The sequence below is a fragment of the Lucilia sericata genome, unplaced genomic scaffold, assembly GCF_015586225.1.
Source record: "Lucilia sericata isolate MDLA Ls3-8-SP2 unplaced genomic scaffold, ASM1558622v1 Contig000560F_arrow, whole genome shotgun sequence".
NCBI classification, from domain to species: domain Eukaryota; kingdom Metazoa; phylum Arthropoda; class Insecta; order Diptera; family Calliphoridae; genus Lucilia; species Lucilia sericata.
Genome location: NW_023994570.1, coordinates 73,339 through 99,524, shown reverse-complemented (window position 1 = coordinate 99,524; position 26,186 = coordinate 73,339). Strand labels below are relative to the sequence as shown.

At 31.6% G+C, this 26,186-nt stretch overlaps 3 protein-coding genes across 4 annotated transcripts; all 3 read right to left on the bottom strand.

The window, feature by feature from the left end:
- Positions 1-5,080: 5,080 nt before the first annotated feature.
- On the bottom strand, positions 5,081-6,346 carry LOC119606210 (fibroleukin-like). Of its 2 annotated transcripts, none has more exons than XM_037959632.1 (4): positions 6,237-6,346; positions 6,045-6,157; positions 5,340-5,981; positions 5,081-5,278 (listed from the first exon to the last, which is right to left on the bottom strand). In XM_037959632.1, the coding sequence occupies exons 1-4, from the start codon at positions 6,294-6,296 to the stop codon at positions 5,137-5,139; spliced, it is 957 nt and encodes a 318-aa protein (XP_037815560.1). In that variant the 5' UTR covers positions 6,297-6,346; the 3' UTR covers positions 5,081-5,136. The 2 variants fall into 2 exon arrangements, with proteins under 2 accessions (XP_037815560.1, XP_037815561.1); XM_037959633.1 differs by having other exon boundaries at positions 5,563-5,981.
- Positions 6,347-13,605: 7,259 nt separating this feature from the next.
- LOC119606209 (angiopoietin-related protein 2-like) lies at positions 13,606-14,885 on the bottom strand. Its single transcript, XM_037959631.1, has 4 exons — positions 14,794-14,885; positions 14,613-14,725; positions 13,908-14,549; positions 13,606-13,848 (listed from the first exon to the last, which is right to left on the bottom strand). Exons 1-4 carry the CDS (start codon positions 14,851-14,853, stop codon positions 13,695-13,697), a joined length of 969 nt encoding a protein of 322 aa, XP_037815559.1. The 5' UTR covers positions 14,854-14,885; the 3' UTR covers positions 13,606-13,694.
- Positions 14,886-24,707: 9,822 nt separating this feature from the next.
- Positions 24,708-25,319, bottom strand: LOC119606212 (ficolin-1-like). The gene is made up of 2 exons (XM_037959635.1): positions 24,909-25,319; positions 24,708-24,849 (listed from the first exon to the last, which is right to left on the bottom strand). Exons 1-2 carry the CDS (start codon positions 25,283-25,285, stop codon positions 24,828-24,830), a joined length of 399 nt encoding a protein of 132 aa, XP_037815563.1. The 5' UTR covers positions 25,286-25,319; the 3' UTR covers positions 24,708-24,827.
- Positions 25,320-26,186: the final 867 nt, after the last annotated feature.

The following is a 26,186-nucleotide window of genomic DNA, read 5'->3' as shown; positions in this document are numbered from 1 at the left end:
CTCGAAAAAGCTGCTTTGAAATTTTAAAACTGCAGGGTTTTTTTTTGTATGAAAATGTGTTCATATAAACTAAATATTTAAATATATTTATCATACTAATATTCACATTTATTCATGTTTACCGATACTGTATATATAAATATATTGTTAATTTATAAAGGATTAAACCGGATTTTCGTACACTTCATTTTTTGCATTCAAAGTTAATTTTTATTTTTTGCATAAAAATACCTTTATTCCAAAGTAATTAATTTACTCACTTGCCATGATTTTCAAAAAAAAAAAAAAATAAATAATCCATACATTTTTCTTTAAGGAATTTTGTCAAGGAGTTAAAATTCAATTAAATTTACAATATTTTATTTATAAAGGCTTATTTAGTAAAATATAATTAATTCCTTTTTAGAAATCAATATTTTTGGATCAGTAGTTTAATTGGCTTTTCGTAGCAACACTTTCAATTATATATTTTAAAAACACATTTACGAAATAAAACAGTTTTATTAGAAGAATTAATTTTTGATTTCATGTAATAAATTTTAGGTTAAATTGAAGTCAATTGCATACATTTAGTCGGAGCAACTAAGACAAGCACAATCTACAAAATGTTTAAATAATTAATGTTATCGAAAGAGGAACCTGTCCGAGCTATAAACTAATATGTAGTCTAAACTATAGACAAGAACTAGAACAGAACTAGAACTGAACTAGAACTGAACTCGAACTGAACTAGAACAGAACTAGAACAGAACTAGAACAGAACTAGAACAGAACTAGAACAGAACTAGAACAGAACTAGAACAGAACTAGAACAGAACTAGAACAGAACTAGAACGGAACTAGAACAGAACTAGAGCAGAACTAGAACGGAACTAGAACAGAAATAGAACAGAACTAGAACAGAACTAGAACAAAACTAGAACAGAACTAGAACAGAACTAGAACAGAACTAGAACAGAACTAGAACAGAACTAGAACAGAACTAGAAAAGAACTAGAACAGAACTAGAACGGAACTAGAACAGAACTAGAACAGAACTAGAACAGAACTAGAACAGAACTAGAACAGAACTAGAACAGAACTAGAACAGAACTAGAACAGAACTAGAACAGAACTAGAACAGAACAGAACTAGAACAGAACTAGAACAGAACTAGAACAGAACAGAACTAGAACAGAACTAGAACAGAACTAGAACAGAACTAGAACAGAACTAGAACAGAACTAGAACAGAACTAGAACAGAACTAGAACAGACAATAGAACAGAACTAGAACAGAACTAGAACAGAACTAGACAGAACTAGAACAGAACTAGAACAGAACTAGAACAGAACTAGAACAGAACTAGAACAGAACTAGAACAGAACTAGAACAGAACTAGAACCGAACTAGAACAGAACTAGAACAGAACTAGAACAGAATTAGAAGAGAACTAGAACAGAACTAGAACTAGAACAGAACTAGAACAGAACTAGAACAGAACTAGAACAGAACTAGAACAGAACTAGAACAGAACTAGAACAGAACTAGAACAGAACTAGAACAGAACTAGAACAGAACTAGAACAGAACTAGAACAGAACTAGAACAGAACTAGAACAGAACTAGAACTAGAACTAGAACTAGAACAAGAACAGAACTAGAACAGAACTAGAACAGAACTAGAACAGAACTAGAACAGAACTAGAACAGAACTAGAACAGAACTAGAACAGAACTAGAACAGAACTAGAACAGAACTAGAACAGAACTAGAACAGAACTAGAACAGAGAACTAGAACAGAACTAGAACAGAACTAGAACAGAACTAGAACAGAACTAGAACAGAACTAGAACAGAACTAGAACAGAACTAGAACAGAACTAGAACAGAACTAGAACAGAACTAGAACAGAACTAGAACAGAACTAGAACAGAACTAGAACAGAACTAGAACAGAACTAGAACAGAAATAGAACAGAACTAGAAATGAACTAGAACAGAAATAGAACAGAACTAGAACAGAACTAGAAAGAACTAGAACAGAACTAGAACAGAACTAGAACAGAACTAGAACAGAACTAGAACAGAACTAGAACAGAACTAGAACAGAACTAGAACAGAACTAGAACAGAACTAGAACAGAACTAGAACAGAACTAGAACAGAACTAGAACAGAACTAGAACAGAACTAGAACAGAACAGAACTAGAACAGAACTAGAACAGAACTAGAACAGAACTAGAACAGAACAGAACTAGAACAGAACTAGAACAGAACTAGAACAGAACTAGAACAGAACTAGAACAGAACTAGAACAGAACTAGAACAGAACTAGAACAGAACTAGAACAGAACTAGAACAGAACTAGAACAGAACTAGAACAGAACTAGAACAGAAATAGAACAGAACTAGAAATGAACTAGAACAGAAATAGAACAGAACTAGAACAGAACTAGAACAGAACTAGAACAGAACTAGAACAGAACTAGAACAGAACTAGAACAGAACTAGAACAGAACTAGAACAGAACTAGAACAGAACTAGAACAGAACTAGAACAGAACTAGAACAGAACTAGAACAGAACTAGAACAGAACTAGAACAGAACTAGAACAGAACTAGAACAGAACTAGAACAGAACTAGAACAGAACTAGAACAGAACAGAACTAGAACAGAACTAGAACAGAACTAGAACAGAACTAGAACAGAACTAGAACAGAACTAAACAGAACTAGAACAGAACTAGAACAGAACTAGAACAGAACTAGAACAGAACTAGAACAGAACTAGAACAGAACTAGAACAGAACTAGAACAGAACTAGAACAGTTTTTGTTTTAAAGTTTATGTCTAAAGTTGAAGAATATTTCTTTTCGGAGAAATATAGTAAGAAACTTAAGTCGGGCGTGGCCGACCATAAGATACCCTACACCAAATACGAATATTTATTGTAATTTAATAAGCTAAGCATTTGTGTTATTTATTGACGAAAAGCAAATTAACTTAAAGAAGCCATATAACTTGGTGGATGGATTTGTATGAGAGCTGAGACGCAATTATTATGAAATTGAGTTGAGACACTTTTTGCCTAGACACAAGTATATTTCACATAATTATGAATTCAAAAGCCACATACGGTGGGGGTTAGGTTAAGTAATGAACCAATTTCAACCATTTTGAACGCGATCCAGTGAAGAATATGTTTCAAAGTATATTTAAAATTGTGACCTGGAGCGAGCGCCTAAGGTTTGCATGGACACACAGATAGACTGACCATTTGTAAGTGTGTGGTCAATTGATTACTATTAGATATGAAAATTCCTTAGTTCAGTTTACCCTAACAATTAGACAGCTATTAGCGAACTGTTGTCTTGTCTTGTGTAGGCTATTATATGATCGGTTAAGCCCTACTATTTATATCTTGACTCGTTTTTATCGCCATTGTCTTAAAAAAATTGTTTGAAACGTTTGTAAAACATTGCTAACAAGTGCATACGGCAAAAATTAAAAAGAAAAGCAACATAAAAACGATAAAATTGTATAAAAAATGTAAGAATAGAAGAAGAAGATGAAGAAAATCAACATAAATAATTCATTATTGCCGCCTGGTTGAACATAAATCAAAAAGCCACATACACCACATATGACTCACGTTAAAAGTTTCATTCCACCATCTCAAGTTGTTCATGCGTTGGTTGGCAATCAAATCCATGACATAACGAGAATTATGTTTTTTTACACAAACTCAAGTTAAATTTCGATAAAACCTTCAAAATCGCAATTAACCATTTATTTCCCAACATAAAAAACAATGTGTTCTCTTTAAGCCGATCTCTAATGTATAGCATTCACAAGCAAGTACTGGTATTAGTATTTAAATTAGGTGTTTGTATGTCTGTCACATTTTCTCTGTCTTCACTGTCTCAGTTTTAAATAAAGATGAAATCGGCGCTACTTTCGTTCTAGTTCAGTTCTAGTTCAGTTCTAGTTCAATTCTAGTTCAGTTCTAGTTCAGTTCTAGTTCAGTTCTAGTTCAGTTCTATTTCAATTCTAGTTCAGTTCTAGTTCAGTTCTAGTTCAGTTCTAGTTCAGTTCTAGTTCAGTTCTAGTTCAGTTCTAGTTCAGTTCTAGTTCAGTTCTAGTTCAGTTCTAGTTCAGTTCTAGTTCAGTTCTAGTTCAGTTCTAGTTCAGTTCTAGTTCAGTTCTAGTTCAGTTCTAGTTCAGTTCTAGTTCAGTTCTAGTTCAGTTCTAGTTCAGTTCTAGTTCAGTTCTAGTTCAGTTCTAGTTCAGTTCTAGTTCAGTTCTAGTTCAGTTCTAGTTCAGTTCTAGTTCAGTTCTAGTTCAGTTCTAGTTCAGTTCTAGTTCAGTTCTAGTTCAGTTCTAGTTCAGTTCTAGTTCAGTTCTAGTTCAGTTCTAGTTCAGTTCTAGTTCAGTTCTAGTTCAGTTCTAGTTCAGTTCTAGTTCAGTTCTAGTTCAGTTCTAGTTCTAGTTCAGTTCTAGTTCAGTTCTAGTTCAGTTCTAGTTCAGTTCTAGTTCAGTTCTAGTTCAGTTCTAGTTCAGTTCTAGTTCAGTTCTAGTTCAGTTCTAGTTCAGTTCTAGTTCAGTTCTAGTTCAGTTTTAGTTCGGTTCTAGTTCGGTTCTAGATCAGTTCTAGTTCAGTTCTTGTTCAGTTCTAGTTCAGTTCTAGTTCAGTTCTAGTTCAGTTCTAGTTCAGTTCTAGTTCAGTTCTAGTTCAGTTCTAGTTCAGTTCTAGTTCAGTTCTAGTTCAGTTCTAGTTCAGTTCTAGTTCAGTTCTAGTTCAGTTCTAGTTCAGTTCTAGTTCAGTTCTAGTTCAGTTCTAGTTCAGTTCTAGTTCAGTTCTAGTTCAGTTCTAGTTCAGTTCTAGTTCAGTTCTAGTTCAGTTCTAGTTCAGTTCTAGTTCAGTTCTAGTTCAGTTCTAGTTCAGTTCTAGTTCAGTTTGTAATATTCTTAGATCATTTTGAATCTATACTATAGTTTATACTACATTCCAGACTACGCTCTATTAAATAATATGAACAATAAAAAGAAAATTAAATTTTATAATTTTTGTTTCAATAAATTCAATAATTTTAGTTAAATATATTTTAAAAACACAAAGAAATTTAATTTAAAAAGTTGTTGTTATAAGAAAAATTAAATTATTTTAATTTTATGGCACTTTTACGACGAATCATGAATATAATTGTTTTATGGGAATAACGCCAGCCACCAAATCCATACCAAAAGCAACCATTTGAATCTCCGCTATATTTACCACTTTTATATAATCCAGTGGGATTTCTGAAAATAATATAAATTAATTTATTAGTTAAAATTTCAAGAAAAGTTATTAAATAATTACGCAGAACCACAATCATTAAACCAAAAACCACCTCCACGATATTGAGCACAATTTATTGAATCATACACATCGTTATCATTGTCATATGTACTAAAATAGGAGCCTAATTGGTGTTTCATTTCATCACCAGCTGTACCCGAATATACACCTAGTGACTTTAATTTATATTTTTCTCTAGCATTTCCAATAACAAAATCACTATATCGTGCATATTTTGCTATACCTTCAAAATTTTCAATATACACAATCAACTCTTGTGGTCCATAATAGTTTGTTAGGGCATAGAGACGTTCTAGACCCAACCAATATTCATTGGCAACATTACCAAAACCATGAGTATAATCATTCCAGGTTCGGTTAAAATTCTTCCCACCATTAAAGCGTGTTAAAAAGTATAACCAATCCCCATCGTTATAGTCATAGTCGCAATAAACCGTGAAAGTCTGATTGCTATAGCGATAATCAGTGATATTATAAATGCCACTGGTACGAGTGCATTTAGTGGCTTCGGCACATGAGCTGGGTCGCACTGCACTGGTGGCACAATGTTTGGGTAAGCTATCAAAGCGTATATCGAACATGGATCGGGAAGTTTTGGTTGGATTATCAATGTATTTTATTTTGTCAGCCATAGATGAATATCTAATCATAATAAAAAGTAATTATCACAATTTTCATCTAAAACATTATTATATATTACTTTACCTATCGTTAATTAAATCCATGCGATTGTTTACTATTTGTAAGGATTGTTTAATATTTTCAATTTGTCCAAATAAGTGAAGATACACTTCATCCAAATTACAGTTTTCACAATTCTAAATATGTAAAATATATATGTATATAACAAACGTTTTAAAAGTTATAAGAAATCTTAAGAAATAAATGCAATCTTACCCCATTTCCAAATGAAATTATGCAAAAGAATATTTGCAAAATCAGATATTTCAAAAACATTTCGTTTTAAACAATCGAAGTTGTTATTTCGAATGGAACAGTAATTAAAATGAACAATTTCTTAAATTGTAATTGTTTAAATATTCAGGACTGGTCAGAGGTTCTGTAACTATTTTTCTTTATTCACAATGCGTTTTTCTATGTGTCATTATGCATTTTTTGAGAATCTTTAATCGTAATACTTATAAATAAAATGAACACTTTTTTTAGACTCCATCACTGCCGAAGACAAGAGTCTAGTCTAGTCTATAGTCTAGTCTATAGTCTAGTCTATAGTCTAGTCTATAGTCTAGTCTATAGTCTAGTGTATAGTCTATAGTCTAGTCTTTAGTCTAGTGTATAGTCTAGTCTATAGTGTAGTCTATAGTGTAGTCTATAGTCTAGTCTATAGTCTAGTCTATAGTTAGTCTTAGTCTAGTCTATAGTCTAGTCTAGTCTAGTCTATAGTCTAGTCTATAGTCTAGTCCATAGTCTAGTCTATAGTCTAGTCTATAGTCTAGTCTATAGTCTAATCTATAGTCTAGTCTGTAGTCTAGTCTATAGTCTAGTCTAGTCTAGTCTAGTCTGGTCTATAGTCTAGTCTATAGTCTAGTTTAGTTTAGTCTAGTCTAGTCTAGTCTAGTCTAGTCTAGTCTAGTCAGTTCTAGTATAGGAGTCTATAGTCTAGTCTATAGTCTAGTCTATAGTCTAGTCTATAGTCTAGTCTATAGTCTAGTCTATAGTCTAGTCTATAGTCTAGTCTATAGTCTAGTCTAGTCTATAGTCTAGTCTAGTCTATAGTCTAGTCTAGTCAAGTCTATTGTCTAGTCTATAGTCTAGTCTATAGTCTAGTCTATAGTCTAGTCTATAGTCTAGTCTATAGTCTAGTCTCTATAGTCTAGTCTATAGTCTAGTCTATAGTCTAGTCTATAGTCTAGTCTGTAGTCTAGTCTATAGTCTAGTCTATAGTCTAGTCTATAGTCTAGTCTATAGTTAGTCTAGTCTATAGTCTAGTCTATAGTCTAGTCTATATTCTAGTCTATAGTCTAGTCTATAGTCTAGTCTATAGTCTAGTCTATAGTCTAGTCTATAGTCTAGTCTATAGTCTAGTCTATAGTCTAGTCTATAGTCTAGTCTATAGTCTAGTCTATAGTCTAGTCTATAGTCTAGTCTATAGTCTAGTCTATAGTCTATAGACTAGACTATAGTCTAGTCAATAGTCTAGTCTATAGTCTAGTCTATAGTCTAGTCTATAGTCTAGTCTATAGTCTAGTCTATAGTCTAGTCTATAATCTAGTCTATAGTCTAGTCTATAGTCTAGTCTATACTCTAGTCTATAGTCTAGTCTATAGTCTAGTCAATAGTCTAGTCTATAGTCTAGTCTAGTCTATAGTCTAGTCTATAGTCTAGTCTATAGTCTAGTCTATAGTCTAGTCTATAGTCTATAGTTTAGTCTATAGTCTAGTCTATAGTCTATAGTTTAGTCTATAGTCTAATCTATAGTCTAGTCTAGTCTAGTCTAGTCTAGTCAGTTCTAGTATAGGAGTCTATAGTCTAGTCTATAGTCTAGTCTATAGTCTAGTCTAGTCTAGTCTATAGTCTAGTCTAGTCTATAGTCTAGTCTATAGTCTAGTCTATAGTCTAGTCTAGTCAAGTCTATTGTCTAGTCTATAGTCTAGTCTATAGTCTAGTCTATAGTCTAGTCTATAGTCTAGTCTATAGTCTAGTCTATAGTCTAGTCTATAGTCTAGTCTATAGTCTAGTCTATAGTCTAGTCTATAGTCTAGTCTATAGTCTAGTCTATAGTCTAGTCTATAGTCTAGTCTATAGTCTAGTCTATAGTCTAGTCTATAGTCTAGTCTATAGTCTAGTCTATAGTCTAGTCTATAGTTAGTCTAGTCTATAGTCTAGTCTATATTCTAGTCTATAGTCTAGTCTATATTCTAGTCTATAGTCTAGTCTATAGTCTAGTCTATAGTCTAGTCTATAGTCTAGTCTATAGTCTAGTCTATAGTCTAGTCTATAGTCTAGTCTATAGTCTAGTCTATAGTCTAGTCAATAGTCTAGTCTATAGTCTAGTCTATAGTCTAGTCTATAGTCTAGTCTAGTCTATAGTCTAGTCTATAGTCTAGTCTATAGTCTAGTCTATAGTCTAGTCTATAGTCTAGTCTATAGTCTAGTCTATAGTCTAGTCTATAGTCTAGTCTATAGTCTAGTCTATAGTCTAGTCTATAGTCTATAGTTTAGTCTATAGTCTAGTCTATAGTCTATAGTTTAGTCTATAGTCTAGTCTATAGTCTAGTCTATAGTCTAGTCTATAGTCTAGTCTATAGTCTAGTCTATAGTCTAGTCTATAGTCTAGTCTATAGTCTAGTCTATAGTCTAGTCTATAGTCTAGTCTAGTCTATAGTCTAGTCTATAGTCTAGTCTATAGTCTAGTCTAAAGTCTAGTCTATAGTTTAGTCTATAGTCTACTCTATAGTCTAGTCTATAGTCTAGTCTATAGTCTAGTCTATAGTCTAGTCAATAGTCTAGTCTATAGTCTAGTCTATAGTCTAGTCTATAGTCTAGTCTATAGTCTAGTCTATAGTCTAGTCTAGTCTATAGTCTAGTCTATAGTCTAGTCAATAGTCTATCTGTAGTTATTCTATAGTCAGTCTATGGTCGAGTTGTTTATTAGTTTAGTACTTTAAAGCCTAAAAAGTACTCTTTTTGTCATATATTAGTACTATTTCAAAATTTCAATTTTTCATGCCTGAATCAAAATATAATTTTTATATGTTAATTATATTTGGATACGGTTTTAATGTTTAAGAATCGCTGTCGGTTTAAAAAAGTCGAAAAATAATTGTTTATGTAATATTTGTTATCATATATATTTAAACAAGGTTCTTATCACATACGATCTGTACATTAGGGTGGCCCCTAAGTTGCAAATGTTCCTCAAGAAAATTTAAATTTATTTCATTCAAACATAACATTCCTCAAAGTTGATTGAGAAAAATTCACCTAAAATTTGGGTGAAATTTAATGAAGTTTATGTTAAATATATTTATTTCACTTCATTATATTGTTTAAATATTTGATGTAAAAATTTAAAATGAAAATGTTAATATTTTCCAAAAAATTATAAAATTTTTAAACTAGCATGAAAAAGATACGATATACCATCAAAAGCGTTGAGAGGCGCTTTCAAATGATATCAAAAATTCATAACATTCTTTTGCGTGAAATATGAAAACGATTGAAAAATTCTCGAATAAGAACCTTATTATTGTTTGAAAAAAACATTTTGAGAAATATTAACTAAGAATGAACCAAGCTTTCATTTTCAATGGGAACATCAGTACCTATCTCCATACAAATGGGGCCACCCTAATCTACATAGCTTATGCTAAAAGTGAGAGACCCTCACTTTGTTTTGCGTTTGCAAATTTTTAATTGAATGTTTTTTTATACAATTTTAATATCATCATACCGTTCACCTTCGTGAGAAGTGTATATATAAGTTTGTCATTCCGTTTGTGATTTCAAAAATATAATTTTCCGACCCTATAAAGTATATATGTATATTCTGAATCCTTATAGATAGCGGAGTCGATTAAGCCATGTCCGTCTGTCTGTCTGTTGAAATCAGTTTTCTGAAGACATCAGTTATCTTCGGGATCCAACCTTTATTAATTTTATCACAAACTTTTAATATTTAATTGTTTTTTCTTGTTATTTTTATTAAAATTGAGCACCACATAAAAGACTTTGTTCGCTTTGATTGACATTTGATTTCATGGCATGCTTCTTTTGTTTTCATATCTTTTTATACCCACCATCAAAAAATATAAATATATCCCACATATTGATTTTGTCATTCCGTTTGTAACACATCGAAATATCGATCATAGACCCACAAAAGTATATACATATATTCTGGGTCCTTATTAAATTCTAAGACGATCTAGCCATGTCTGTCCGTCCGTCTGTCTGTCCGTCCATCCGTCTGTCTGTCTGTTTGTCTGTCTGTTGAAAGCACGATAGAGTCCGAACGGAAAGAGCTAGAGAGTTGAAATTTTCCATACATATTTCTTATAGGTAAGTTTTGTTTGGTATTGAAAATGGGCAATATCGGTGAACGTTTTCGCATAGCCCCCATACAAGTGGCCTCCCTAAAAACTGCGAGTATAGCGATGAAATTCGACATAAGTAAGTTTCATATAATCCAAATTCTCTCTAGCAAATTTTATCAGGATCCCCTTCAAAAAATTACTTTAACTCCCATTACTGGCTTGAAAATACGAGTCTAGCGCTGAAATTCGATATAAGTAAGTTTATCACTATCAAAAATCTATTTACCATACCCCCATATAAGGTCCCCTTCAGAAAAATACTTTAACGCTCATTACTGCCTTAATAATAAGAGTATACATAAGCAACTTTTTTATGAGTTAAAATCTATCTAAATTCTATCCAAATTTTATGAGGATCGGTCCACAATTGACTCTACTCCCCCCCCTCACTACTGCCTTAAAAATACGAGTATAGCTCTGAAATTCGACATAAGTAAGTTTCTTATGAGCACAAATCTCTCTACTGAAATTTATGAGAATCGGTCCATAATTTACCTTACCCCCCCATATAAGACCCCCTACAGAAAATGACTTTAACGCACATTACTGGCTTAAAAATGCGAGTATAGCTATGAAATTCGATATACAGAAATAAGTTTCTTGCAAGCCAAAATCTCTTTCGAATTTTATAATTGACCCCGATTGACCGCCCATATATGTTTATGGTTTAAAAGTTGGACAAAAATATTTTATTTATAAAAGTGAATATTTTGTTAATCCGAAAGAGGGATGTGTACATAATTGACTTAAGCCCTATTTTAAATATCAACCTAATGTTTATAGGGCAGCATTCCATTTACGGCATACGGGTTGATGGTGGGTATATAAGATTCGGCATGGTCGAATATAACACTCTTACTTGTTCTTTTATAGATTTTTCATTCACTCAGTATGCTGAGTGTTTAATTTGCGTTTCTAGATTCAATATTATGAACGATTCAAAAAGTACCAGCTGATGAACGCAAAAGTACCTAGCTAAATGTCTACTTTTATAGATTTTCATTCCAAAAGGATTCTATATGTCTGATGTTTTATGTTTCTTGGTTCTATATTGCAGAAAAGACAAAAAGTAGCAGTGGTATAACCAAAAAGTGCTTTCCTACAGATATCTAACACTTAGGAATCTGAATATTTAATTTTTTATTTGATGGTACAATACTATTTAAAAAGATTCTCATTTACTCAGTTCAATATTATAGAAAACTCAAAAAATATCAGATGAAGAATGTAACAATGTGCTGATTTAAATTCATTCAGGACCCTGAATATTTAAATTTTATATTTCTAGGTTCAATATTCAAAAAGTACCAGTTGAATAACAAACAAAAAGTACCAAAAAGTGCCCATTTTATAGATTACTCAGTTCAGTAATATAGAAAATATAAAAAGTATCAGTTGCAAAAGGAAAAAGTACCGTGGTACCGGAATCTTCAATTAACTAGTCCGACTGATAGGAGATAGATAGCTGCCAACAAACCGATGGGAAAACAAGAATGAAAAGACAAATTGTCTTCTGAAGATTCCTGTTGGTTTAATGGCCCTGACATTCTAAATGATAATGAAGACTAATGGACCAAAAAAATAATTGAAGCCTCAAATGATTTCGATGCAGAAGAATTTCGTTTAAAATTTTTATTAAATACTGAAGATGTTGTTGATTATAAAAGATTTTCATGGTATTTAAAACTAAAACATATGATTGCTGGGTTGTTACGTTTCATAAATCGCTGTCGTAAGAAGTTTGATCATGTTGAGGAAAATGCTTTAATGTTGAACTAATAATAAAGATTCTCGATAATTTGATTATCTGGCAAAATCCAATGTTTCCGTTCTTCTCAGTCGTCTATGACCCTCAAATGACAGCAACTACCTGGCAAGGGGATTTGGGTGATCCATTAGTTTCGACAGGTAGGTTAAACAAGAGAGTTTGATCTGCTCGCGTATTATGGGGACATTGAGATCCCTATGAATATTACTATTGCGAATGAACCACGGGGTACCTGTTATTGACCTTAACAGTGCTGACTGCTTTCTTTGTAATTTTTCAACATTAGATGAGCAGGCTGTTTCCCACAGTTGAATGCGATATAGCCATATCGGTTTTATAACTGTTTTGTACAAAAGCACTTTGTACTCCAAGTCTAGAGCAGACCGTGGTCCAATTAGCCAGTACATTTGAGCTGACTTTAATTTTATCTGTGTAATCTTGGCTGCAATGTGGTGAGTCCATGTTAAGCGGCGATCAAGGTGGATACCAAGATATCTCACATGGCTTTGTTCAGGAATTTTTATATTGTTTATCTGTACGGGAGGACAATTTTCCCGTCTTAAAGTAAATGTAACGTGAGTACATTTTGTTGCATTGACTTTTATTTTCCATTTGTCCAGCCACTTTTCCAATTCGCCGATGTGAAACTGGAGTTGTTCAGAAGCTATTGAAGGGTTTTCATGTATACTTACAAAAGCGGTATGTAGATGTGTGAGTCAGTGCGCTCGTTGGCATATCTGCAGTATATAAAATATATAGGAACTGACATAGAATACTCCCCTGGGATACTCCAGCAGATATTTTTCGACGTGAAGAGATCACATCTTTTGATCGGATTTGAAAAGATCTTTCATATATGTAATTTTTAAGCAGTTTGTGAACGTTCGCAGGTAGTAATGTGATAATTTTGTGTATTAGTCCATCGTGCCAGACTTTATCGAAAGCTTGAGAAATATCTATGAATAATGCTGAGCAATATTGCTTGCTCTCGAAGGCCTTCCGAATAAGAGTAGTTATTCGATGTACCTGTTCGATAGTGCTGTGCTTTCTTCTGAAACCAAACTGATGGTCAGGAATAATGCAATTATCGTTAAGGTCGTTGCCATCAAAAGGATTTCAAATAATTAACAATGAAGTTGCTTAGTCTGTCCAAAAGTAGAAATTTCTATGCCCTGTTACCTTACTATATAGGGATGCACATTTATTACTTCCTGTTTTTAAGGCTTCCTTTTATATTCGTTTATAAAATCGTTTTTTTTTGGCATCGAGTTGTTGGTGGCCCAAAGATGAAACATTGAAACTTGTAAAATTCTTAGAACATTTTGAATCTATACTATAGTTTATACTATATTCCAGTCTACTCTCTATTTACGATTATTTAGTTTGAAATAATTTTATTTAATTTTTTACAATAAAATGAAAATTAAATTTTGTAATTTTTGTTTCATTAAATTCAATAATTTTAGTTAATTATTTTAAAAAACACAAACTAATTTAATTTAAAAAGTTGTTGTTATAAGAAAAACTAAATTATTTTAATTTTATGGCACTTTTACGACGTATCATGAATATAATTGTTTTATGGGAATAATTCCAGCCACCAAAATCAAGCCAAAAGCTTCCAATATCTCCATTATCTCCATTATATATATGTAAACCACGTTTATATAATCCAGTGGGATTTCTGAAAATAGTAAAATAATATTAGTGAGGAAAATTAAAGAAAAGTTATTAAATATTTACGCAGTAGTACAACTATTAAACCAAAAACCACCTCCATATTCTTGAGCACAATTTAATGGATCATTCATATCATTATCATTGTCATATGTAGTAAAATAGCAGCCAAATTGATTGCTCATACTATCACCAGCTGTACCCGAATATTCTCCCAATGTCTTTAATTTATATTTTTCACTTGCATTGCCAATAACAAAATCACTATATCGTGCATATTTCGCTATACCTTCAAAATTTTCAATATACACAATTAACTCTTGTGGTCCATAATAGTTTGTTAGAGCATAGAGACGCTCTAAACCCAACCAATATTCATTGGCAACATTGCCAAAACCATAAACATATTCATTCCAGGTTCGCTTAAAATTCTCTCTACCATTAAAGCGCGTTAAAAAGTATAACCAATCCCCATCGTTATAGTCATAGTCGCAATAAACCGTGAACGTCTGATTGCTATAGCGATAATCAGTGATATTATAAATGCCACTGGTACGAGTGCATTTAGTGGCTTCGGCACATGAGCTGGGTGGCACTGCATTGGTAGCACAATGTTTGGGCAAGCTATCAAAGCGTATATCGAACATGGATCGGGAAGGTTTGGGTGGATTTTCACAAGTTTCTTTTTTGTCAATAATAGATGAATATCTAATAATAATAAAAGAAAATTATCATAATTTTCAGCTAAAACATTATTATATTTTACTTTACCTATCGTTAATTACATCCATGCGATTGTTTACTATTTGTAATGATTGTTTAATATTTTCAATCTGTCCAAATAAATGAAGATGCACTTCATCCAAATTACAGTCTTCACAAATCTAAAAATATATTATATAAAAAAGTATTAAATTTTATAAGAAATCTTAAGAAATAAATACAATCTTACCCCATTTCCAAACGAAATTATGCAGAAGAATATTGTGGAAATCAAATATTTTAAAAACATTTCGTTTTAAACAATCGATAATGTTATTTCTAATGGAACAGTAAATAAAATGAAAAATTTCTTAAATTACAATTGTTTATATGTATATTCTGGACTGGTCAGAGGTTCTGCAACTTTTTTTCTTTATTCACAATGCGTTTTTATACCCTTCACCTTCGTGAGAAGGGTATATATAAGTTTGTCATTCCGTTTGTAATTTCTATAATATAATTTTCCGACCCTATAAAGTATATACATATATTCTGGATCCTTATAGATAGCGGAGTCGATTTAGCCATGTCCGTCCGTCTGTCTGTCTGTCTGTCTGTCTGTGTGTATGTTGAAATCAGTTTTCAGAAGACCCTAGATATCTGCGAGATAATTCTATTGGAAATACGATCGAATAGAACGCTATTTAAAATCAGCCCAATCGGCCCATAAATAGCGGAGATATGAGCAAAAATCCGAGACCACCTCTGAAAATTTCATGAAAAATTTAAATTTTTTATTCATGCTCAGACAGAAACTGTAAAAAACAACAACAAAATACATAATCATACGGTAAATTTTGTTATTGTAATTGTTTATAAAAACAAAGCTGAGCATGACGTCACTTGAAACATGAAATTTAGTATGTAGAGCCCGGATTAGGTGCGAACACATAAAAGGGGTTTTTTTGGTACTTTTTCGTTCTTCAAAAGGTACTTTTTGAAATTTCTATAATATTGAACCTAGAAACATGAAATTAAGTATGTAGAGCCCGGATTAGCTGAGAACCTATAAAAAGGGACTTTTTGGTACTTTTTCGTTCTACAAAAGGTACTTTTTGAATTTCCTATAATATTGACCCTAGAGACATAAAATTAAGTATGTAGAGCCCGGATTAGGTGAGAACACATAAAAGGGAACTTTTTGGTACTTTTTTGTTTTACAAAAGGTACTTTTTGAATTTTCTATAATATTGAACCTAGAAACATGAAATTAAGTGTGTAGAGCCTAGGTTAGTTGAGAACACATAAAAGGGGACTTTTTGGTACTTTTTCGTTTTACAAAAGGTACTTTTTGAATTCTTCATAATATTGAACCTAGAAACATGAAATTTAGCATGTAGGGCCCGGATTAGGAGAGAACCTATAAAAGGGGACTTTTTGGTACTTTTTCGTTCTTCAAAAGGTACTTTTTGAATATCCTGAAATTTTGACCCTAGAAACGTGAAATTAAGTATGTAAGGAATGGATTAGGTGAGAACCTTTAAAAGGGAATATTTTGGTACTTTTTCGTTCTTCAAAAGGTACTTTTTGAAGTTTCTATAGTTTTGACCCTAGAAACATGAAATTAAGTATGTAGAGCCCGGATTAAGTGAGAACGTATAAAAAGGGACTTTTTGGTACTTTTTCGTTCTTCAAAAGGTACTTTTTGAATTTACTATAATATTGAACCTAGAAACATGAAATTAAGTATGTATAGCCTGGATTAAGTGAGAACCTATAAAAGGGGACTTTTTTGGTACTTTTTCGTTCTTCAAAAGGTACTTTTTGAAATTTCTATAATATTGAACCTAGAAACATGAAATTAAGTATGTAGAGCCCGGATTAAGTGAGAACCTATAAAAGGGGACTTTTTGGTACTTTTTCGTTCTTCAAAAGGTACTTTTTGAATTTTCTATAATATTGAACCTAGAAACATGAAATTAGGTATGTAGAGCCCAGATTAAGTGAGAACCTATAAAAGGTGACTTTTTGGTACTTTTTCGTTCTTCAAAAAGTACCTTTTGAAATTTCTATAATATTGAACCTAGAAACATGAAATTAAGTATGTAGAGCCTGGATTAAGTGAGATACTATAAAAAGGGACATTTTGGTACTTTTTCGTTCTTCAAAAGGTACTTTTTGAAATTTCTATAATATTGAACCTAGAAACATGAAATTAAGTATGCACTACATACTCACATAGATTAAGTGAGAACCTATAAAAATGTACTTTTTGGTACTTTATCATTCTTCAAAAAGTACTTTTTGAATTTTCTGTAATATTGAACCTAGAAATTTAAAATTATGCATGTACAGCCGGGATTAAGTGAGAACCCATAAAAGGGGACTTTTATATACGTTACCGTTTTACATTTGGTACTGACTGGTTTTTAACACAGCATGGTGAAGGGTATATAAGATTCGGCACAGCCGAATATAGATCTCTTACTTGTTCTATATGTCATTATGCATTCTTTTAAGAATTTTTAATCCTAATACTTATAAATAAAATTAACACTTTTTGTTAGACTCCATTACTGCCGAAGACAAGAGAACGTTCTCTGTATTGGTTATTTATAGTGACGTTATAGTGACTAAGTAATGCCTGACTTTTTTGTTGAATTTGATGTGACAATGACTCTACGAGTCTAGATCTAAATAATAGCTCGATCTATAAAACATATCGCTTATATTGCTCAAGACCCCATATAGCAAATTTGTATCTACATACATACATATATATATATAAATTTATATCGAAGCAAAATATATTTTTTATATTTATTTTATTAGTTAAGTTTCTTTAAAAATGTATTTAAATTTCCATTCGATCTTAATGTTTAAGAATCGCTGTCGCTTTAAAAAAGTCAAAAATTAATCTGATGCATATTTAAACAAAGTTCTTATCACATACATATGTATGAACTAGAGTACCCTGGGTGCTTCGCTACCCTAATCGATATTAAATACATAAAAAAAAATTTTGATTACTTTTATAGACAAATTTAAATGATTAACTGAATTTGGTGTCATGTAGTTCTTAGTATCTGAGTTCCAAAATAACACACCAATAGCTTACAATAAGCTTATTTTGTGTGATTAAATTAACAGCAAGTCATTTTCTGAAGGGGATTTTGCCCGATCATTACGAAAATCGGCAGTGTCATTTAGACTTTTATAAAATTAAGTTTTGACGATTTTTGCTGACATACTAGAACGTTTAACATAATTATGAACTTAAAAGCCCTATTCGGGGGATACGGTTGTATGGGGGCTAGGCGAAATAATGACCTATTTTAACCATTGGGTCAAATAAAGAGTATATGCCAAATTTTATCAAATTATCTTGAACAGTTCGACTTGTAGCGTGCGCACAAGCTTTACATGGACACACAGACAGATGGACGGACGGACGGACGGACAAATCTAAATCGCCTAAAAAGTCTTTCTAAGCCGATTGATATACTTTATGGTGGTTGTTACAAACATCAGCACAGACGCATAATACCCTTTCCACTATTTTGAAAGATGTTCGATAATGAATTAGTTAGTCAGTAACGCGACTCTTTTATATATGTACATACGGATTAGCAAATGCTAAGTGAGAGACTTACTTACACTTTGTTTTGAGTTGCAAATCATTCAGTTTAAATGTAAGGTCCGTATTTCGTTTCAATGCTCATACGATTATCATATCGCCTCGTTCAAACTAAAACATACTAAGTCGAAAATGTGTGTGTTGAGTTTTAAGATTTTTTTTCCTCTATACCACTATAGTGGGACCCAAATATTTTTAATCTACAACACATCTTAAAGTGTATACCAACCAACTTTAAATTACTTTCTAAATCGATTGTCCGTCTATCCGTCCGTCCATCTGTGTCTCTATGCAAACCTTGTGCACACACTACTGCTTGCAATTTTCAAGATAATTTAATGAAATATGGCACAAAATCGACTCTTTACCCAAGGACAAAGCCTATTGATCATATTTGAAATCGGCACATTATTTCACCTGGACCCCATACAACTGTATCCCGTGAATAGGTCTTTTCAGCTCATAATTATGTTAAATGTTCTAGTATCAGTACAAACAAGTAAGAATACTATATTCGGCTGTGCCGAATCTTATATACCCTTCACCATGATGTGTTTAAAACCAGTCAGTACGAATTTTATTACAAAAAATCAAAAAATACCAAATGTAAAAAGGTAACGTACCAAAGAGTCCCCTTTTATAGGTTCTCACTTAATCCAGGCTCTATATACTTAATTTCATGTTTCTAGGTTCAATATTGTAGAAATTTCAAAAAGTACCTTTTGAAGAATGAAAAAGTACCAAAAAGTCCCCTTTTTTAGGTTCTCACTTAATCCAGGCTCTACATACTTAATTTCATGTTTCTAGGTTCAATATTGTAGAAATTTCAAAAAGTATCTTTTGAAGAATGAAAAAGTACCAGAAAGTCCCCTTTTTTAGGATCTCACTTAATCCAGGCTCTACATACTTAATTTCATGTTTCTAGGTTCAATATTGTAGAAATTTCAAAAAGTACCTTTTGTAGAACGAAAAAGTACCAAAAAGTCCCCTTTTATAGGTTCTCACTTCATCTAGGCTCCACATGCTTAATTTCATGTTTTTAGGTTCAATATTGTAGAAATTTCAAAAAGTACCTTTTGTAGAACGAAAAAGTACCAAAAAGTCCCCTTTTATAGGTTCTCACTTAATCCAGGCTCTACATACTTAATTTCATGTTTTTAGGTTCAATATTGTAGAAATTTCAAAAAGTACCTTTTGTAGAACGAAAAAGTACCAAAAAGTCCCCTTTTATAGGTTCTCACTTAATCCAGGCTTTACATACTTAATATCATGTTTCTAGGTTCAATATTGTAGAAATTTCAAAAAGTACCTTTTGTAGAACGAAAAAGTACCAAAAAGTCCCCTTTTATAGGTTCTCACCTAATCCGGGCCATACATACTTAATTTCATGTTTCTAGGTTCAATATTATAGAAATTTCAAAAAGTACCTTTTGAAGAACGAAAAAGTACCAAAAAGTTCCCTTTTATAGGTTCTCACTTAATCCAGGCTCTACATACTATATTTAATGTGTCTAGCCAATAACAACATACTGCTTCGTTCGTAACGTGACGTCATGCTCAGCTTTGTTTTTATAAACACGTACAATAACAAAATTTACCGTATGATTATGTATTTTGTTGTTGTTGTTTACAGTTTCTGTCTGAGCATGAATACAAAATCTCAATTTTTCATGAAATTTTCAGAGGTAGTCTCGTATTTTTGCTCATATCTCCGCTATTTATGGGCCGATTGGGCTGATTTTAAATAGCGTTCTATTCGATCGTATTTCCAATAGAATTATTGAAAATTCGGATCTCGCAGATATCTGGGGTCTTCTGAAAACTGATTTCAACATACACACAAACAGACAGACAGACGGACGGACAGACGGACATGGCTAAATCGACTCCGCTATCTATAAGGATCCAGAATATATATACTTTATAGGGTCGGAAAATTATATTATAGAAATTACAAACGGAATGACAAACTTATATATACCCTTCTCACGAAGGAAGGGTATAAAAATCAACAAAAATTAGGGAGCAGTTAGGGGTCCGCAAAGTAGGACACTTTGGGTATTTTGAATTTTTTAAAAAGATCCTATTTATTTGTTTGTGTTGCGATCTCAAAAAATGACATATTTTACAGTTATATAGACAGTGTAAAACTAAAAAGAAATTTTGAAATTCACAAAAAAAATCTTTTGAAAAATCCCAAAAATGGATTTATTTAGTTTTTTTTTTGGTCATAATATCCGTAACAGGAGCGGGATTATCGAAAAGTTCCAGTTAAAGAACGTAAAAGTAACAAAAAGTTTCCATTTTTAAACATTAATTTTCATTCCATTAAGATCTTATATGTCTGGTTATATAATTCTAGGTTCAATATTGCTAAAAAAATGAAAAAGTACCATTGGAATAACGAAAAAGTACCAAAAAAGTTTACTTTTATAGATTTTCATTTAACCGGGGCGCTGCGTATTTAATTCTATGTTTTTTAGGTTTAATATTATAAATGATTTAAAAAGTACCACTGGATTAAAGAAAAAGTACCAAAAACGCCTACTTTTATAGATTTTCATTACATTAGGATCCTATGTCTATGATTTTATGTTTTTTTGGTTCATTATTTCTGAAAAATCAAAAAGTAGCAGCTGAAGTATGAAAAAGTACCAAACAATTTACACTTATAGATTCTCATAACATACTGATCCAAATATTTTTCAGAATGATTTATATGTACATACAAAAAAATACTCATGTCAATTTGTCAATGAAATATGTGGGGCTAAGTAATTTTTGAAAGTGGACCGCATATCGGGCCAATCCAGAAAAAATTTAAGTGATTTGTGTATATCAAAAACTTATTTATGAGGAATTTTAGTCCGGTATCTTTATTTATCAATGAAATATGCAATTTTTGGAAGTGGAGCTATGACCAATTATGGACTGATCCGGAAAATATTTCTCAGTATGTTTCATATCTACGTTAAACACATTCATTACGAAATTTATACCGATATCTTCATTCAGTAATGAAATACATCCATTTATATGGTTATCGTAAGTGGGCCATTATGTGGTAGCGATGACCAATTAAAGACAGATCCGGAAAAAATTTGGTGGAGCCATATGTATATGTATACACAAAACATATTTAAGTATGTCGAATATTATTCCAATATCTTTATTTCTTTATTATATTAGTTATGTGCTGGTTTTCGGAAGTGGACTTTATAGGGAAGCTGTGACCAAATATGCAACGATCCGGAAAAAATTTCGCAGGGTCGTTTATATGTACTTTAAACATATTCATGATGAATTTTATACCGATATCTTTATTCAGTAATGAAATATGTGCGTTTACATGGTTATCGGCAATAGGCCTTATATGGAGTCTAAGCCCAATTATGGAGCGATCCGAAAAAATATTTTTTCAGAGTGATATATGTTTACACAAAACATATTTATGTCGAATATTATTCCAATATCTTTATTTCTTAATTAGTTATGTACATTAAAGTGATATTCGAAAGTGGACCTTATATGGGAGCTATGATCATTTATGGACCGATATAGATTTACGTTGGTAATATTATTTCTGTTCATATTATATACATATAATATATATGCAAAATTTCGTGGTGATACCGATATTTTTGACAAAGTTATTAACCATAAACCCATTTTCGAGAATATGGACCTTTGTATGGGGGCCGATTTTTTGAGTTTGAACATAATTGATCCCTGGGCAAAATAAATAACATGTGACAGAATTCTGAGAAAACTACTCGAGAATTAGGAAAAAACGTAATATTTTTCGAGGTAGTCTGAAATTTTTACTCAAAACTTTTTACATTGTGAACCGAATTTGCTGATTTTCAATACCAAACTGCTCAGGCCAATAATGAATATTTTCGGAGAACTTGTTTGATTTCCTTTGCTTAGTTTTAACGTGAGCGTGTTTTACACAGACAGACAGACGGACGGACATAGCTAAATCGACACAGAATTTGATAAGGACCCGGAATATATATATACTTTGTTGGGTCTTAGATGAATATTTCTTGGTGTTACACACGGAATGACAAACTTATACATATATACCCTCTACCACCACTGATGGTGGTGAAGACTTATAACCAGAATGAAAAGACAAATTGTCTTCTGATGATTCCAGCTGGTTTAAAGACCCTGACATTCTATATGATTATGAAGACAAATGGACCAAAGAAATAATTGAAGCCTCAAATGATTTCGATGCAGAAGAATTTCGTTTAAAATTGTTATTAAATACTGAACATGTTGTTGATTATAAAAGATTTTCATCGTATAGCTGGGATATTACGTTTCATAAATCGCTGTCGAAAGAAGTTTGATCATGATGAGGAAAATGCTTTAATGTTGAGCTAATAAAAAAATGTTCAAGAACAACAAGAGGATTTCAAATATTTAACAATGAAGTTAGTTAGTCTGTCCAAAAGTAGAAATTTCTATGCCCTGTGACCTTACTATATAGGGATGCAAATTTATTACTGTTCTGGTTTGGCAACGATTTGTTGGTGGCCCAAAGATGAAACATTGAAATTTGTAAAATTCTTAGAACATTTTGAATCCATACTATAGTTTATACCATAGTAGAAAAAAAGAAGGTAGTGTCATTCTCTCTTTATTTTTTGGAATTCACCATAATAAATATGGTTGTATCATGGAATTCACTATCTGACATGCTTAAGGATTTTGAAGTTTTTATTAAAATTGTGCTACCATATTTTATTTAAAAATGTTGATATTTTTTGAAGTTTCCTTTTAAAAATAAAATTTTTACTCTAAATTGAAAATTATAAAACAAATATTAAAAACTACATTTAAATTGTAAATAAAGGTTAGTCTCATGAATTATTCAATATTTTTTAGAAGCTAATTGTTCCAAAACATTAAATAGTGACTGCAAAATAAGCAAAACATAGGAGGATGATTTGAGGTACGAGCCGATGGTGTGGGTAGAATCGTTTAACCAAAACGGATAGTGCTGTTAGTAAGAAATGTGTGAGGCTTTTATCCCCTTTGCTGATGTTTGTAGCATCCTTCTTCCATTAAACTAACTAATTTAAAATTACATTTTGATTGACTAGATGTTAGTCAAGATTATAGATTGGACTTTTGACTAAATTATTGTCGGACTAGTCTAAAAATTAGCCTGAAGTTCTTTAAAGACCAGTTTATAGTCTAAAGTTTAGTCTATAGTCTGTATTCTAGTATATTGTCTACTTTACAGTCTAGTCTATAGTGTTGTCTACAATCTAGTCTATAGTCTAATCTGTTGTATAGTCTATAGTCTAGTCTATAGTCTAGTCTATAGTCTAGTCTATAGTCTAGTCTATAGTCTAGTCTATAGTCTAGTCTATAGTCTAGTCTATAGTCTAGTCTATAGTCTAGTCTATAGTCTAGTCTATAGTCTAGTCTATAGTCTAGTCTATAATCTAGTCTATAGTCTAGTCTATAGTCTAGTCTATAGTCTAGTCTATAGTCTAGTCTATAGTCTAGTCTATAGTCTAGTCTATAGTCTAGTCTATAGTCTAGTCTATAGTCTAGTCTATAGTCTAGTCTATAGTCTAGTCTATAGTCTAGTCTATAATCTAGTCTATAGTCTAGTCTATAGTCTAGTCTATAGTCTAGTCTATAGTCTAGTCTATAGTCTAGTCTATAGTCTAGTCTATAGTCTAGTCTATAGTCTAGTCTATAGTCTAGTCTATAGTCTAGTCTATAGTCTAGTCTATAGTCTAGTCTATAGTCTAGTCTATAGTCTAGTCTATAGTCTAGTCTATAGTCTAGTCTATAGTCTAGTCTATAGTCTAGTCTATAGTCTAGTCTATAGTCTAGTCTATAGTCTAGTCTATAGTCTAGTCTATAGTCTAGTCTATAGTCTAGTCTATAGTCTAGTCTATAGTCTAGTCTATAGTCTAGTCTATAGTCTAGTCTATAGTCTAGTCTATAGTCTAGTCTATAGTCTAGTCTATAGTCTAGTCTATAGTCTAGTCTATAGTCTAGTCTATAGTCTAGTCTATACATATTGTAGTCTATAGATTGGACTATAGTTTAGACTACAGTACAAAATTATATAATAAAATCATTTATTATTGTAATAAAAATAATTTAAAAAATCCATCATTTAGAACAGTGTGTTGTCGTTATCAGTTTGTAGCGAAAATGAATAATTGAATGAATCTCCTAATAATAAATTACACATTCTTCATTAAAAATTCTCCCGGAATTCAACATAATTTTGAAAAATATGGCTTCAAAAAACCTTATTTAAAATAAAATTTTTTGATTGGCACTACCTTCTTTTTTTCTACTATGGTTTATACTATATTCCAGACTACGCTCTATTTACGATTATTTAGTTTGAAATAATTTTATTTATTTTTTTACAATAAAATTAAAATTAAATTTTGTAATTTTCGTTTCATTAAATTCAATAATTTTAGTAAATTATTTTAAAAATACAAACAGTTTAATTTAAAATGCTGTTGTTATAAGAAAAACTAAATTATTTTAATTTTATTACACTTTTACGACGAATCATGAATATAATTGTTTAATGGGAATAATTCCAGCCACCAAAATCATGCCAAAAGCTTCCAATATCTCCATTATCTCCTCTATATAAATCCAGTGGGATTTCTGAAAATAGTAAAATAATATTAGTGAGGAAAATTAAAGAGAAGTTATTAAATATTTACGCAGTAGTACAACTCTTAAACCAAAAACCACCTCCATAAGTTTTAGCACAATTTAATGAATCATTCATATCATTATCATTGTCATATGTAGTAAAATAGCAGCCAAATTGATTGCTCATACTATCACCAGCTGTACCCGAATATTCTCCCAATGTCTTTAATTCATATTTTTCACTTGCATTTCCAATAACAAAATCACTATATCGTGCATATTTCGCTATTCCTTCAAAATTTTCAATATACACAATCAACTCTTGTGGTCCATAATAGTTTGTTAGAGCATAGAGACGCTCTAAACCCAAACCAATATTCATTGGCAACATTGCCAAAACCATGAACATATTCATTCCAGGTTCGCTTAAAATTCTCTCTACCATTAAAGCGCGTTAAAAAGTATAACCAATCCCCATCGTTATAGTCATAGTTGCAATAAACGGTGAACGTCTGATTGCTATAGCAATAATCAGTGATATTATAAATGCCACTGGTACGAGTGCATTCAGTGGCTTCGGCACATGAGCTGGGTGGCACTGCACTGCAATGTTTGGGTAAGCTATCCAATCGTATATCAAACATTGATCGGGAAGTTTTGGTTGACTTTTCACATGTTTCTTTTTTGTCAATAATAGATGAATATATAATAATAAACAAGACAAATATGTATCACAATTCTATGATAAAATATAATATTTTACTAACCTATCGGTCAGTACATCTATGCGATTGTTTACTATTTGTAACGATTGTTTAATATTTTCAATTTGTCCAAATAAATGAAGATAAACTTCATCCAAATTAGAGTTTTCACAATTCTAAGTAAGTATATATATAAAAAAATTATTAAAATTTATCTTAAGATATAAATAAAATCTTACCCCAGTTTCAAATGAAATTATGCAGAAGAATATTTGAAAAATCAAATATTTCAAAAACATTTCGTTTCAAACAATCGATGTTGTTATTGCCAAAGCAACAGTATATGAAATGAGAAATTTTAAAACTGCAATAGTTTATATACATTTGTATACTATAGGGTCTGGACAGTGGTGGGTGGTCTTTGTTTTAGATAATGTGTTTTTTGCTTTATTGAAAATACAAATTTTTCTGGAATTTTTGTTTATTTCAACTGTAAGGCGAAAATAAATTAATATTTATTTGTTTGTTGTCAAAATTAGATCAAAAATAAGTAAGCGTTTTATAATCGGCCTTGCCGCATCTTATATACCCTTCATAGGCGGTAGGGAATTCTTCATAAAATGTTGTAGAGAGATTTTTGTA